At 37.5% G+C, this 16,971-nt stretch overlaps 1 protein-coding gene across 1 annotated transcript in view; it reads left to right on the top strand.

The window, feature by feature from the left end:
- The window catches only part of F5 (coagulation factor V), a 45,833-nt gene extending 30,358 nt beyond the window's left edge, over positions 1-15,475 (top strand). Inside the window, exons 18-28 of the mRNA XM_072414088.1 lie at positions 186-422; positions 616-832; positions 2,257-2,436; positions 3,378-3,494; positions 3,670-3,741; positions 6,068-6,162; positions 8,786-8,941; positions 9,964-10,108; positions 11,040-11,191; positions 12,417-12,599; positions 14,299-15,475. Of these exons, the coding sequence (XP_072270189.1) occupies positions 186-422; positions 616-832; positions 2,257-2,436; positions 3,378-3,494; positions 3,670-3,741; positions 6,068-6,162; positions 8,786-8,941; positions 9,964-10,108; positions 11,040-11,191; positions 12,417-12,599; positions 14,299-14,442 (1,698 nt within the window). The 3' untranslated portion in view covers positions 14,443-15,475. The remainder of the gene's footprint in view (positions 1-185; positions 423-615; positions 833-2,256; positions 2,437-3,377; positions 3,495-3,669; positions 3,742-6,067; positions 6,163-8,785; positions 8,942-9,963; positions 10,109-11,039; positions 11,192-12,416; positions 12,600-14,298) is intronic.
- Positions 15,476-16,971: the final 1,496 nt, after the last annotated feature.

Here is a 16,971-nt window from a genome sequence, read left to right as displayed (position 1 = left end):
CATTTAAATAAAACGTCCATTGCGAAATGTACCTTTACTATACTTTTAATATTATTTACACCTTTTAGAGTTTTTTTTACAAAGCTCAAAGTTTGCCTTTTTCTATTTTTGTCAGTATATATATAAATATACATATATATTTCACAAAAAGTCAATATGTGACCTTATGTTTTTTCATGTGGTAGGTGACTTTTAAAAACTTAGCATCTCGCCCTTATTCCATTCATGCCCATGGAGTTTCTTATGAAAAGTCATCGGAAGGATATAACTACAAGGATGAAACAGAAGATTGGCTTCAAGGAGATGACATTGTTAAACCTGGCGATTCTCATGTTTATGTGTGGTATGCCACAAAATATTCAGGACCTGACCGAGAAGCGTCAGCCTGCAGAACATGGGCCTATCATTCTGGAGTCAGCCTAGTAAGAAACCAGATTTTTTACCATGTATAAACTACCGAAGGTTTGTTTTCAAATAAAGAATACTGAAAGAAAATAATAGTCCGTAAATCCCCATCTTCAATATGTACCTGTGGTGGGTGGGGTCGGAAGTGGTGTCAATTTAGTGGATCCAGTTTATTTTTGACGTTGAGTGTATACCTTTATTTCTGAATAGGAAAAGGACATCCATTCAGGCTTAATTGGTCCATTGCTGATCTGCAGAAGTGGAACTCTTGATAAAGAAAATAACAGGCCACTGGATGCTCGTGAATTCATATTGTTGTTTATGACATTTGAAGAAGAAAAAAGCTGGTACTTTGACAAAACAAAGAGTCAATGCACAGACATCACAGAAAAGCCAGCATATCCAAATAAATGTCACACATTTCATGGTATGATGTTATAAACCAATGTTTACTTTATTTAGAAATGTATTTTGCAGATCAGATTACCTAAAGCATAACTCTTCTCCTCCTGTGTCACTGTCTGTATCTATCTGTCATTTGCAACCCCTATTAAATGTACAGCGCTGCATAATATGTTGGTGCTATGTAAATACTGTTTATTAAGATTAATAAATAGTTACATATGGTGACTTGTCATCATGCTGTTAAAGCAGACCTGTCATTCTTTTTAAACTTTGAGAAATGAAGGCTAATTAAAGATTAGCTGTGCCTCTTTAATTTAGTTTTACTTTGTTACTATAGGGTTGACTTTTCTGACTTCTTCAATAAGCTCTACCCAAATGTCACTGCCATCTCTGTGGATCTGTGGAGAAAACTATAGTGATCATTAAACCAGAACATATATGAAACTGCAAGGTCCTCTAATTTCCTGCCCCCTTTCCTTATAATAAAAAATGCTATGTAAAGCTAAAAAACATTGGGAAAACAAAAATTGCATTTAGAACAGGGTGGATTTACAAATTTTTGCCCTGACACATCTGTTGTAATTGGATTATATAATTTGGAGGGTGACTGAGTTACTTGTGTGATTTTAAATACTAAGGTGTGTTCCTGATATTTATTAGAAGCAAGATAAGCTGCTTGGTTAGGCAGCATTTCACTGTCCCCAGCATTCTAAAGTTTTTGTTTTAATTTAGATTTACCTTGGCATTTTTATTAGGATGTTGAGGCTGGGAAATAAGCATATCTTTCATGGGGTCTGCTTTAAACTCACTCTCTTATTGGATGCAATGGGCCTGATTTATTAAAGCTCCCCAAAGCTAAAGAAGATAGACTATTGTGGGAGAACCTGTGTGATCCAGCAAAGCTATAATAGCTCTGGTGTAGGACTGAAATAATTTGCCAACCAATAGCAAATTATTTTTAAGAAATCCATTGCAGCTTTTCTGGGTTACTTGGGGACATTCATGATCCACCCATGATAGTCCATCTTCTCCATTCTTGGTGAGATTTAATATGCAGGCAGGTTGACAATGCTTGGAATTAGGCCACCTAGTATCATAATGAAATTAAATCAGAGAGGTACATGAAAGTTAATTTACTGGGAGCTCTGCAAGATGTACATACAGCCGCAGCCCTGAGGCAGGCTGGGCAATGACAGGTTAGTTAATCTGAGGTTTCTAATTATATTGAAGGAGAGATTTATTTTAGTTTATTTATAGTAAAGGAGTACTGGAGATGAAGCTTACACCTCAAAAGCAAACAATTGCAGAATCAACTTTAATCTTCTCATTAAAGCAGTCATAAACCCAGGGCCATGTAACTACCCAAATATGGTACAATTTGGTATTTATGATAATAATAATTGTTTTCTTGCAATGTTTTTCTTATGCATTATCTTTTGCTTTCAGCTATAAATGGAATTATCCACAATCTGCAAGGCCTTCAAATGTACCAAGATGAAATAGTGCGATGGCATTTGTTGAACATGGGAAATCCAAAAAATGTACACGTGATTAATTTTAACGGCCAGACTCTTACTGAAAGCATTAATAATGAACATCGGCTGGCAGTTTATCCTTTAACACCAGGTATATCATTTCTAAATTTTCTTATTTCTCTAATTGTTTTTGTTTAACATACTTCTGTTAACTAAATCAAAATATTTTGTGGGCTATGTTCAGACTGGCAGTGGGGTTGCCGTGTGGTTACCGCTTCCTCGTGCAAGTGAACTGCTGCACTGGGGTAGACAATGCCTATAGCATCAACCCCTAGAAGCCCAATAGAAAGTGAATGGGTAGCAGAGTAAGCGGTTCAGTCGCAGTGTGAATGGTTGAGCAGCTGGCAACTTGTTAGCTGTCAAGAGCCATGCGGGATTGCTGGATCCCACCGCAGGGCTGAACCTTCCTTTTTTAGACCCATAGCCTTACTTGGACCTCAAAACACATCTCTGGGCAAATATTAACCCCCTTCCCACCTCTCCCTTCCTCTAATACCCATCCTGTGGGTCTTTTTTTACCTTACATTTTCTTTTCTTGGAAACAAAGATATACTTTCCTTAGTCCCTCCTCATCACAGACTGTTAATCCAGTGCTGCTGATATTACCATACCCTCCAGTCCTGGACAATCCCCTTTTGATGAAGTCACTACTGCAGTCTCTCCTGAATCCTGGGAGGACCCCCCTACTATCCACCCAATAGTAAGTGTCCACCTCACTGCCGACCGTGACATGGACGCCCTAAGAAGGATCCCTCCTTCTGTAATGAAAAGAGAAAAGATGACATGGCTGTGACTTTATATAAGTAATAAGGGCAATTTTTATTCTCACTAATACATTGATATGTAATATCAATGATAAGTTTGGGGAAAATAGGGGGAGATCAGAGATTAGTTTTACCAGGTAATCCTACCCTTAACAAGTGGTTATAATTTATTACGATTGGATGAAATATGTTGATCATGTCATCATTAATAATTATGGTAAATAAAAAAAGATGACAAATATTCAGTTTTTTTTTTATTCTCTTAAAGGTTCATTTGCAACAGTTGAAATGCGGCCTTCAAAACCTGGCCTTTGGCAACTTGATACTGAAGTAGCAGAATATCAGCAAGCAGGAATGCAAGCAATATTCAACATTGCAGACGCAGGTAAGGACAAATGAGGGATGTTGTTAATCAGGGTATTTATTTTATTATATGCATGGGGCATACAAAATTAGAATTATTTTAGGGCCTAATAAAGGTAATATACAATTTTCTTTAATTTGCTGCACTAATCTATTGAATCTTCATTCATTTTACATAACAATGTTATTTTTTTTAGAATGTAATTTTCCTCTTGGCCTGGCAAGCAGACTGATATCTGATGATCAAATCACTGCATCTCATCACATAGGTAGGTAACGTCTAGAATATATATATTTTAATAATATACATACCGGTACATCTGTACAGACTTTATCCTGAATCGAGGTGAAGGTAAATCTTCTATTAAGGACACCTGTTCTTCGCTTACAAATTCCAACTGTATCTGTGACAGGGAATGAAGGGGAATCTGCCTTTGGTTTTAGAAATCTTTTTAAAGTGTACCAGGTCACAGAAAATGATGTAAAAATAATTTTAGCAGGACTTATTTTATCATGGTAAATAAACTTTCCTGAAACCCAAAACACATAATAAGTGTGACATATTGGTCCAGCAGCTGGACCCTCCTCAAACATTATTTCATCATATTTTAGCCATTCTCTAATTCATTATACATGACTATTTGTGAGACAAATTATGACTGTGATGATGTTTGTTTATGCAGAAATTATTTTTTTTAGGCTTTATGTGACATTTTTTACAAGACAAATACCAACACATTAATATGTTTTATTAATTACCAAAGATGAAAAAAATATCATGTGGATCCCCAATTAAGGTTGACAATGCCTAGTGCAGATTTCTTATTTAGTCTGTTAACTGATTTGGTCAAACGTTATATGTGTGAAGTCCCCTTCCTACTACTGCCCTAATGTTACAAGAAAGAGCTACTAATTTAAAGCACACATGCAGGTTTCCGGGTGAGGATATCACAATTGTATAACCTGCTGCTGTTTACCCAAAATATCATTTTTTTGCTATATACAGTGGTTAATAAACAAGACCATGGACCTGATTTATTAAAGCTCTCCAGGACTGAACGAAACAGGCTTTCATAGGAGAACCTGGGTGATCCAGAAAACCTGAAATGAATCTCGATTAGGATTGTAAACATTTGCCAACTAATAGCAAATGCTTTTCAAGAAATCTATTCCATGTTTGCTTGATCCCCCAGGTTCTCCCATGATAGTCTATCTTCTCCCGTCATGGAGACCTTTTATAAATCAGGCCATGTCAGGGAGTCTAGAAGACCCTCTGAGTTGCCAGTGGCCATAGCCAACAACAGATAAGACAGAATCTGAAACAATGCAAGTACTCAGACAGATGTTTAAATGACAAGCAGATAGTCAGACAGAAACTTTTCACACACAGATAGTCCGACAGAACCTGGCTTAGATATGTTAGAGGTTTAAGGGAGGCGTCATACGGAAACATCATCTAAAACACAGACTAAAATCAGAATCCAGGAAGAAATTACAAACATACTTGTTGTGCTCACACAAACAGAAGCTGTTCATGAGTTTCCTATGTAGGTGGTTTTTGAGGTTCAGGTGTCATCTGCAGTGTGGCTTTGCTGTAGTGCAACCACCAAATAGTGAATGGTTGAGGCTACGTACACACATCAGATAAAATTATGGGATGAATGGTTGTGCTTGTCTCAGATAAGGATCTGTACCACAGTCTCCCTTCGGGACATATCTATGAACGACTGATGGGGCATGACTGCTATACAAGTCAAGGGAGGAAAGCGCAGTGGAGTGCTGCTTGCTTGACTTCCCTTGTTCTTCTCCATAGAAAAGCATGGTGCTGTGTGTACAGCGCTTGTTTATCTGTCACTCTCTGTCGCTGGAAACGATCATGAAAGAAGCAGCTATAAAAATTGTACATGTGTATGCAGCCTAAGAAAAGAAGCTACAGTTTGCTAGGAAACATGATGTGATGACACATATGCCAAATGGCATGTCATATGAAATGTTTCTGCAGTAACTATTTCTGCAGTATTTCTAATATTATTTGTATTAGTTGTAGTATCAGAGCCAATAAATTCAATATCTCTGTACAATTTACTAAGTGATACAAAAGAATACAGGTTGACAATGAAAATCCAGCCATCGATAATTCAGTTCCTTCAGTTTTCCAGCATGAATTTCAGAGTACATTTTCAATACATGTACTGCAGTACACTGTTTGGCCATTTATGGCGCTGTTCTCCAGAAACAGCTGTTAGGTCTTGCTAGCTACACTAAATAGACTTTGAGACGTCCCTGCTGCCTGCTCCCTGGAATTGTGCCAGATGTCTGCGGGTACTGCAAGAGGAAGACTGGCCCGTGTGTGGAGCTCAGTATACCCTTCAAAAATCCGTAATTTTAGAATATTTGGCACTCCTCAGGTCCAGAGGTTGCCGGATTTTTGAATGTCAACCTGTACAAGGAATAACTTCTAATAATAAATAAAGGTGGAAGGATCATGCTAGGCTGAAGGAGTTTAAAATTGGAAATACAGTAATAGGGTGGTAGGCAAATTTTCAGTGCTGCACTTCCTAATATTGCATTAACTTTTACTATTTTATTTTTTAGATTACTGGGAGCCAAAACTTGCCAGATTGAACAATGCAGGGTCATACAATGCGTGGAGTGCACACATGAATAAATCCTCATTGCCATGGATACAGGTATGTGTTTTTTAACTTTTTTCTCCTGTACCTAACGAACCAAAGCAGTTTGTAATTTTTATCAAAATTATGTTGAATTCATTATACAAGTATAAATAAACTTCTTGTAGGACTAGGGTCATAAGACAAAAAGACATATATGACCGGCCTGTAAATAGTAATAACACAGCATTTATTCTTTACCTCCATCACCCCATATTAGGAAATATTAATTATGTTTTCCAATCATTCTTAGCGTCCTGATGTTCTATGGTAGGGTTCTTTATATAATACAGATCCGCTTGCTAGAAAGAATTGTACTAAGAAATGTTATGAGAACAAATTGTTCTCCAGGTCCTTGGGAAAGCATTTTTGGACTTTGAAGGACAGTCAATTGATAAGTTATTCCAAGATAACTGAAACTAGTGTCTCCAATGATTCCTTTCAATGTCTTTGTAATTAATAATGTGCTGTTTGTGCAACTTCTTAAAGTGGAACTTGCTCAAAAAAAAATCACCTTTACTTATTGAAAGTCCTTGATCAATGTACACACTGCATCCAGTGAATATCTCTTGGCTTGTGTCTTGGTTTTTGTTTTCCTCTCTGGTGCTTGCTGCAAGGCACAAGGTCTTCCTCCAAATGTAAGTAAACGTTTTGGGGAAACATTTGGGGAAGAGCCTAGAGACACATTGCCCGATCTCAGGCATAGGCAGAAAGAACAGCCTGCATCCTCCGAGCCTATGTAACATAAGTATCCCAGGAGGCTGCGGGTTTCCCCTTCAGTCTTCTTCACAAAAAGTAAAAAAAAATTTAAAATATTAAAAAAAAGTATTATGTAAAAGGGGAGGCATCCTTTTACATAATATTGAAAATGTGATGATAGGTCCGCTTTAGGTGAATGACTTTGTATATCAGATGTTTATATTTGGGTGCTTCTACATTTTGCTTTCCTCCCCCCTCTAATGCTGTTACTTTTTCTTCCTAATAATCCTTCAAAACTTTCACAGTTTGTTGTTTTACTTATAACCTCATACCATAGTTTACTAAATTAGGATCTTATCACTAGATCTGTTGGTTTTTAAATCCTTGTGACAAAGTGACACGTTGCTTATTCTGTAGGTCACTTTAAATTGACATTCAGCTGCTGGGCACTCAGATTCCTACCTAGACTGTGGCTTAAACTATTTTTGGCAAAAAGAACTTACATTTTTGAACCACATAAATAAAACTTAACAGAGCCCTGCAGCAAGTATTTCCTAAATTTATATGGGGAAAAAGCAGACCCAGAGTGGCTAAGAGGATTTTGTATTGCCTGAAAACACATGGGGAATTGGCGGTCCCCAATATTTATAGCTACTACCAAGCAGCCCAATTGGCCACTTTACCAGCTTATCACGCTGCTAAGCATGCGCCTGTGTGGGTATCTATAGATGCATCTTTGATATCACCTATGGCAATTGGCACATTACATTGGAGCCATCCACGCTTGCACAAACATATCAACGACCCTATTATTAAACACTCCTTTTTGGTGTGGGACTCTGTTAATGGTAATTTGATGTCCCCCCACATGCCGCTAGCAACTATCACACATAACCTAGCTTTTCCACCCTGGTATGACAATCCCAAGCGTTTTGCGTGGTGGGTCATGAAAGGTTTTGGTAAAATCAAAGATCTGGTGATGATTAATGGAATAAGATCCTTTGACTCTATCAGAGAAAACCATGAAGCCAAATCCTCTGAGTTTTCAATACTTACAACTGAAACACTACGTCCAGGGTACCCTGAAATATGCCAAAACCCCTACAAGTACCATTAATTTTGAGCAAATGTGTGATAGAGACTCTTTAGGCAAAGGCATTCTTTCCTTGATCTACCATTCTTTGCTCACAGCCAGTTACTCGCACCTATTACCGTAAATCTCCCGATGGGAGACAGCTATTGGGCAACGGTTAGATGAGGAACAGTGGCAACAAATGGGGGATGCTGCGGACCATGGTACCCCCAATGTACTGTTCCACGAAGCTAATTAAAAAGCTTTTACTCCAATGGTATATGGTCCCTACCAGATTGGCGACATATCACCCTGACTGTACCCGAAGCTGTTTGCGTGGCTGTAGGTAGACAGGCACTCTTTACCACATTTGGTGGCAATGCCCTAAATTAAAGAGATTTTGGACAGCTGTTTACTAAATTACTTATACCCTTATGGGCAGAGGTATCCAAAAAGATCCGTTTTGAGGCTCTTTCGATGCTGCGCCCCCTGGCAATCTCCAAAAGTCAGTTGTGACTCATATAATTTGTATTCACAGCTGTGAAGCAGACATTGCCTAAATCATGGTGGTCTGGCATGCCTCCTGTGGCACAGGTGAAGCGGAAAGTAATATGGTATCTGGTCAACGAAAATATGGTAGCCAGACTTCAGAACCATTTGCACAATTTCAGAAGGATTTGGGATCTATGGATTGAGAACTATTTGCCAGTAGATTTTGATGTCTCTTTCCTTACTATATGAACGGGATTTTGGATGTATTTCCTCTTTGCCACTGCACACATATGAGAATTAGCATCCTAAAGTATGGAATTCGGTCTCTCCCTTCAATAACCATAACATTCGATAACCATGACATTCTTTTATATTTAGGTGGATTTACAAAAAACATATTTAATATCTGGAATACAAACACAAGGAGCTAGTAAATTGTTCAGCCAATATTACATCACCGAGTTCTTTGTTGTGTATAGCAAAGACAAGAAGAAGTGGACAGCTTTCAAAGGAAACAGCTCTTCATTGCATAAGGTATGCATAGGTTTCACATCAATTTAAATAACAGGTACAATTTTGAAGCAATTGCTGACACTATATTAAACTGAAACTAAAGATGCTATGCTAGACACAGACTGAAAATACATCTCCTGCACTTCGAGGAGTTTTGATTTCCCGTGTTTCCCAAAGCTCTCACTGTTTCCTGCCACTGACCTTCATGTCACTACTTCACTTGTGTTAAAAAAACAGATATAGATATTCTCCATTTTGTAATTTTATGTTTGTGAAAGATTAATATATATATATATATATATATATATATATATATATATATATATATATATATATATAAAACGTATAGTGGGAAAGCATTTAGCAAGCACACTTCAACAGGAAAAAAAATTTTATTCCATTTTTTTTGCTTAGATTTTAAGCTCTTCTGGACAGTATCCCCTCCTCCTCCTGTGTCATTGCTTGTATCTGTCTGCCACTTTCTACCTCTAATGTATAGCGCTGTGTAATATGTTGGCGCTATATAAATACAGTTCAATAATAAGAATTCCATCAAGCACAGCAGAGACATTTTTCCTCACCTGGCCTACAGTTCGAAGTAAAGGTACTCTCACCCAACCATTTATTTTTGCTTGGGTCCTTCCTTTGCACTACCCCAACACACTATGTACCCCACCTATGTTAAGACACTTGAATTGTAAGCCGAGTGAATCACAAATAATAAAGATTACCTTTTTCATTTAAATTTGTAGATGTTTCTATTTTTTCTTTTTTTTCTAATTCTGTTTGTATGATTTGCTGACTTTGCAGACATCACCTGGAACAATACTTTTGTTTTGGATTTAATTATTCTTTAAGGCTAAATCATTTAAAAAATGATACTGATCCATCAATACTTTCCCAAAAACTGTGAACATACCATATATTTTTTTGCATTCTTTATAAAACAGATTACATAGTAACAATAACAGCATATATATATAAACTTTTCTGCATGCAATTTATGCAAAAAATAATCAACCTGTTTGTATTCATCTTTGCAGATTTTTCAAGGGAATGCAGACTCATCCAGTATAAAAGAAAATCAGTTTGACCCTCCAATTGCAGCACGATACATAAGAGTATATCCTACAAAGTACAACAATAAACCAGCACTTCGCATGGAATTGCTTGGGTGTGAAATAAATGGTAAGGTTGTTTAAAATATTGATTTTTTTTAATTTAATAGATTTATTAAATGAAAATAAATCATACAAAAGCACAGCAAACCACTCACAGTTACTATAAATAACAAAACATGCAGAAACTGCCTACATTTCCAGAATTGCTGATGCTTTATAGGTCTTCTTTAACTTCAGGCCTGGGAAACATTTGGATAGATATTTCCTATTATGCTGATGGGGTCAACAGTAACAAAAAAGCATCCACTTACTATAATACTATTAACCCAGACACTCTCAATAGACTCAGATCTTGCACTGAAAAGGGCTGGTGTTATGAAAGTGCTGTAATCATTCTAGGGGAATGTAGGATTACTTATGGCCATCAGAATGAGAAAAAGAAAATAATCTTTGAGATGTATTCTGGATATGTCCATGCACACGTAAGTTCATGTAGACAGCTCATCCACAATACAACATTATAGGAACAGTATCTAAAACGTACTGAATGGATGTGGTCCTTACAATCCTGGCACCTGAGGAAGCCTGCTCATACAGAATCCTGAACTTCTCGAATCTTACTTCTTGGTTAAGCCATGACTTGGTCTTACCTTCCCCTATTGTATCACCATAGTCATCTACAGTAATGCAGCTACCAATTAGTTGCCACTGCCAAGTATCTTTTAAAATGAACAATTGTCCAGGTGTTTTAGATGGGTGGTCAGCGGGTGGTGTGGCCTGGTGTCTGCAGCATTAGAGGCCTACATATCTACTGGAGGAAGACAAAAGGAAAGTGTACTTGACCAATGACACCTTGAAAAAATTATGTTTATAGAACAAATAGGGCTTAGGAGGTGCTCCAAGGAGAGTGCAGGCAAGCCAAATTAGGGCTTTTTAAGTTACAATATATCAATTTCACATGGCGACGTGTTTTAATGAGATGTATTGTTTTTATCCAGGATGTTCAGCTCCCCTAGGCCTGGAGAATAATAAAATCAAGGATGAACAAATAACAGCTTCTTCATACAAATCTTCTTGGTACTCATCATCATGGTTACCATCATTGGCACGCCTTAATAAAGCTGGATCTGTTAATGCTTGGCAAGCAAAGGTATATTCAAATTATTTTTCAAAATATTTTAGGAACAAAATACTTTTCTATTAGGTAGAATTAGACCTAAAAAAATCTAGTTAGAAATATTTTTATCTTTAAGTTCATATTTAAAAAATTTATTCTGAGTGGAGGACAGAGTGGGGTGCCTGCAGCTCATCCAACCCCCTCTCTATAGGATTAAACAGATTTGTGTGTATAGCTCATTCACTCATATCAAAAAGATTGTTTTTAGCTGTAGTAATCTGAAATATGTATGTAGCTTAGATGTCCTAATAAGTATTTATTTTAATGTATTTTAAAAAAATGCTATACAATGGAAACAATCTATCTGCACAGTGCTCTAAGTTGTAATGTAGGAGCTATGGTTGTAGCTGGTGTTATCTTGCTTATCCAGGAGTTCTGAAACAACCATCTCTAGTTTTGGAAATTATTAGCTCCACCAACTATTAATGTGGTTAAGATGGCAGGGTTATTTACAGTAGTTCCAGTATTTTATTGGCAGTAACCATGGAGGAAAGCATCCACTGCCTGGCATGTAATGGAGGCTGGATAGACGCTCAGATAAAATCTGCATACAACCACAATACATGGACTTCCATGCTTATTTTGAATGCTTTGTCAACTGAGCCTTAACTTTGCATTAGTCTTAGCTGTGGCAACTGCATTGCCTTGTGCTCTGATACTGAAATCCTAAAAACACATTCATAATGTGAGTCTTCAGAACCCTCCATTATTTTATCATGATTTTCTGTAATGTTTATGTCCCATGCCCGCACACATTTCGCTCCTTAACCCTTTTGGCTTTTGGATGTCCAGCCAAGGCACTGCTCTGACATTCAGCAGTTGTGGTTGCTTGCAGAAGCAAAAAAGTTTCACCAAATGGACATTGTGCTTTCATACTGGTTCGATACCATTGGAAGGTCATTTATTGATTTTATTGATTGTCTGGAGTTGACATTTATATATCCATTTCACCACACTATATATTGTATATACTGTATATTTATAAAGCATTGAAACTTACTGCAAATGAATCTTCATGGTATTTGTATATTAAATAACATGATGGATTTAGCTGCAGCAAATGCTTTGCAAATGTCACATTCACTTTGTAAATATATTTGTTCTTCTGTATACAAAATATTGTCTCTATTTGTTATAATATATGACCACTTGAGGAGGCAATTAATTTGTGTTTTCTTACTTTTGTTTCTTCATACAGTCAAATAACAACCAACAGTGGCTTCAAATTGACTTGCTTACAACCAAGAAAATTACTGCAATAGCAACGCAAGGTGCCAGACAGCTCACTACTGAACTGTATGTTGAATCCTACAGTATTCACTACAGTGACAATGGAAAGACCTGGAAATCCTACATCGATGATTCCACCTCAATGGAAAAGGTAAAATAAAGCTTGTTAGAAGGGGCTAGGGGTGGCTGGGTAAGATAGAAGGGGTTGGGTGCTGCATGATAAAAGAGGTCAAAGGGGGCTTGACTCTGCAAGATGGAAAGGGCTGGATGCTGCATTATAGAAAAAGGAGTCAAAATGGGCTGGAATGGGTTGGATGGCCTGGGTGCTACAAGGTGCAAAAAGTTAAAGGTGACTTGTTGCCTCAAGATGGAAATAGCTGAAAGGAGCTGGAGACTGTGCTGGGTATGGCTGGGTCCTGCAAGGCTGTCTGCTGCAAAATGGAAGGAGCTGGGTACTGCAAGACGTAAGACACCAGAGGGGTTTGGATACTACAGGATGATAGGGGCTGTAGGGCGCTAGGTGCTGCAAGTTAGAGAGGGGTGGAAGTGAATAGAGGTGACCAGGCATTGCAAGATCGAAGATTCTGAAGGTGCTGGGTGCTGAAAGATGAAAAGGACAAAAGGAGGCTGGGCTGTACAGAATGGAAAGAACTAGGCAGCTTGAGCTTTGCAAGATGGAAGGTGCTGGGTGCTCAAGAATGGAAGGGGCTAGAGAGGGCTTGGTGCTCTAAGATGGAACAGGATTAAAGGGGCTGGGTTAGTAACAAGGAAAGTCGACTCAGTGCTGAGTAGAACAATAAGATAAATATCTATTTTTCCTAATTGGTAGCATGTAATTTAAACCCGTTCTCAGGATTCCAAAATAATATCTACAATGAAATTGGTGTTATGATTTTGTCTGTCCTTTAAAACTGAACTCTTTTCAGCCCCTTAAGACCCCTGAAAAGTACCTATCTTACTGTCCCCTCAGAATATGTTTTAATTACCATGTAATCCCACCTATTAGCCCTTGTGACGTCAATAAAGGGGCTGGAAAAAACAGGATCAACCCTTTATTTCTCTAATTTATTGAAATCAGAATAACTCTCTCTCTCTCTGAACTCTGGTCACACCCAAAATCTGCTCCATACCTCCAAACTTGCTCTCCCAAACAGTTTTTCAGTAACCTTTGTTATCAGTTTCCCTGTACAACCGCTGACAGCACAATAAATCACAAACCCCAGATCTTTTGTGTTGTGTCTGTGCTTGTCCAAGGCACCTTTATTTGCATTGGAGGTTCCATGACTCACTGAACTGCTTTGTGACTCCTGTGTTAGCTGTAGTCTGTGAAAAAAAGCACCATGTCAACAGAAAAGAAAATTTCTTTTAAAAACAGGGGATTTCTCAAACCACAGCACTGCCTCTCACACACTGTTCTAGTACATAAGCATTCCTGGCCAGGCTGTATTTGCAGGTAGACCACCTCAGTAAAGGCTCGCCCATAACGCTGAAATAAAATGACTGATAGGGCAGAAAGCAAATAGTTGAAAGAGTCAGAACAGCGCACATGGAGAGGAGTGGCCAACGTTTTTGGCTCATCAGAAAGGAAATGCAGAGCGTTCAAAATACCACTGCAGCTTCTAATGCTTTTTTGTAAAACACACAGTGTTCAGGGGAATATGACTAAACACTATAAGTACAGGACTATCTTAAAGTGTGGAAATAGGAAAGTAATAGGCTAGAGTTCAGCTTTAAACAGCAGCAGTTTATATTTGTTATTGTTAAACATTTGGGTTTGTAAGTTAGAAATTAGATAACCGTGTATTGTTTGATTAAACAAAAGTTGTCTCACTGTACTTTTTTGTTTTTAGATATTTAAAGGAAACAGCAACAGTGTCGGATATGCTCAGAATACCTTCAATCCTCCAATATTTTCACGATTCCTGAGAATAGTTCCAAAAAGTTGGAAACAAAGCATTGTCCTGAGAGTGGAACTTTATGGTTGTAATATTTAAAGTCCTCAGGATCTATAAAAAGTATTTTGAGTTACATACAACCATCCAGAGACACGTTTCTCTTGTTGATTTGTGGTCTCAATGTTCAAACAAATGTAGCCTGATGCTTTCCAAATGTTTTTATATATTTATAAAAAAATAGTTTTTTTTTAGATATCTTTGTTGTTTTTTGGTGTTATTATGTAACTGCTTATTTCTACCACTGCAGGTATAATCTATTAAAATGAATCTGTACTATCATTTACCATAAAGATACAATATTTCCATCATTTACTATAAAGATACAGCATTTCAATAATACCAGTTTTTTGGGATGGCTAAATAAGGAGTAAATAAGGGATGTCACATATTCCTTAGGAAAATCTCAGCAATCCCATGAATTGCTTTAGTGTGAGTCACTAAACATCTAGGAGCTTGGTTTTGTGATCTCTGCTGCAGTGAAGAATCTATTCCCTTTCTTCACCTGAGATCATGTGATCAGATGCCTAGGCCATTATGCATGTGGCCACCACCGAGGGCAGCCTTATTTGTATTTTTCTGTGGAGTGGGTTTTTTTTTGTCAGCCTCTGTATAACTCATCTTTGCATAAAACAGCAAGGCTGTCAATATAGCCTCATTGAAATATCTGAGTACAGGTATGTTAAATAAAACTGTTTACATTGGTGTAAAATAAGACAAACATTTTACTTTATTATGTATGTACAAAATAAAAAAATCTAAAACAGATTTTTTTTTTACCCAGAAAAAAGGAAAATGTATACAAATGAACTCATGGATAACTGTCCTCTGCATGGCTGTGTGTGACACTTATGCCATATCTTGCCTCAAGGTATTTCAATGTCATACAGCAATCAAATCAAACTAAAATATGATATAAAACAACTGTCTCAATTGTTCAGACTTTTTTTTGTATGTATGCAATTTATTTGTTTCCTAATGGTAGTTTTATGAATTATGCTTATAGCTTTACTTTTTCTATTGTATTGTTGTTTTTAAAAATTATGTTTTTAATAAAATTTTAATCAAAAACAAAGCAGGTACATTGAATGTGTTTTCTTCCCATTGCCAGATTGCATAAAGGGTTCATTTTAAAAAAAATAGTTTAAGTTGCTGTGTTAAGTTTTTTATTTCAGTTATCTAATTTACTGAACAGCTTATTAAAGTTATCAAGAACTGTGCCCTAAATAAATATGCCCCTGAAGATATGTGTCCAAGAATAAAGTCAAGCCATAGGAGAAAAAGAAATAAACCAGGATGCCTAAATCAGCCTTTATCTTCTATTTACACGGGGGAACCCTTGAGATAACTTTCAGGTCCTCAGGTAACCACTTTTATAACCACTATATCTGAGGCTCACAAAATATTAGTGTGGTGGTCAGTAGGAAGAATACCTCTTACATTGCTGGCCAGTGGGAATAATGTCACCATTACAGATACATATCAAGCGTTGTTACAGATTTTAAAGGCAACTTCCATCAATGGACGTTCATAAACATATTTAAAAAAACATAATTGATTTAAACAATAAAGCATACATGTAACAACTCTATGTGTATTATAGTATTATGTGTCTTGGTATCTTTCAATGCGTTTCGCAGGATGTGCTTCTTCAGGAAAGAGAAATGATGAGACCAGTATGTACCAGTTGCACTACAATAATAATAATAGTATTAGCATACACTTAGATTAGTTATCACATTGTTCAAATAAATTTATCTACATCTAACCATAGGCACTTACATCCTAAACCTTGTCCACCCTCAAGAGAAATATATATTGTGAGGGGTTAAGCTCAGGATCTCCTTTGCTGGGGTCAAAGGACACTTGTCTGGTTCATCCAACTCAGTTTAGGGGGGTTTATTTGAAGGTTGCAGCTAAAATAACAAAAATAGCAAAAGAAAACCTTGCCTGTCCGGCACTTACTATACATCCAATGTTCCTGTCTATCAGCTGGAGGGCTTCTCCCTGTCAGCTCCAAACAAAGCTATCAGCAACCTTTTACTCAGGTTTCTGTTCATTCACCCAGACCAACTTTCTGTGTCCCCAGGCAGAGAGCTCCTCACAGACCGACTGTCTGCGCTTCCAAACAGAGCTCTCCCACACAGTCCAAAGTTACACTGAGCCTGCACAGACCCCTGTCTGTGTCTCTCCAAACTAGGCTTTCTCTCACACAGTCCACCTGGCTGTGTCTCTCTAAGCCAAGCTGAGCCTGCACAGACCCCTGTCTGTGTCTCACCAAATTAGGCTCGTGACTGAGCTCCTGGCTCTGGGTTATATCCCCATCCTCAGTGCTTCTTAATTAATTATCTCACAGGTGAGAGTCATCCACCTGCTACTTCACACAGGAGAGGAATCTTGGACAAATATACCTCACATAAAAGAGGAATCCTGGGCAAATATATCTTTCTTCCACCTCCAATACTGCCTTTGTGTCACAATATATATATGTCCCTTCCACAGTACAACATTCAGCCTTTACTCCTGGCTTGTTGGGTATCCTGAGCTGTCTTGTTTCTGATAAACCAGGCT

The sequence above is a fragment of the Pyxicephalus adspersus genome, chromosome 1 (genome assembly GCF_032062135.1).
Source record: "Pyxicephalus adspersus chromosome 1, UCB_Pads_2.0, whole genome shotgun sequence".
NCBI classification, from domain to species: domain Eukaryota; kingdom Metazoa; phylum Chordata; class Amphibia; order Anura; family Pyxicephalidae; genus Pyxicephalus; species Pyxicephalus adspersus.
This window is presented reverse-complemented; position numbering and strand designations above follow the sequence as displayed.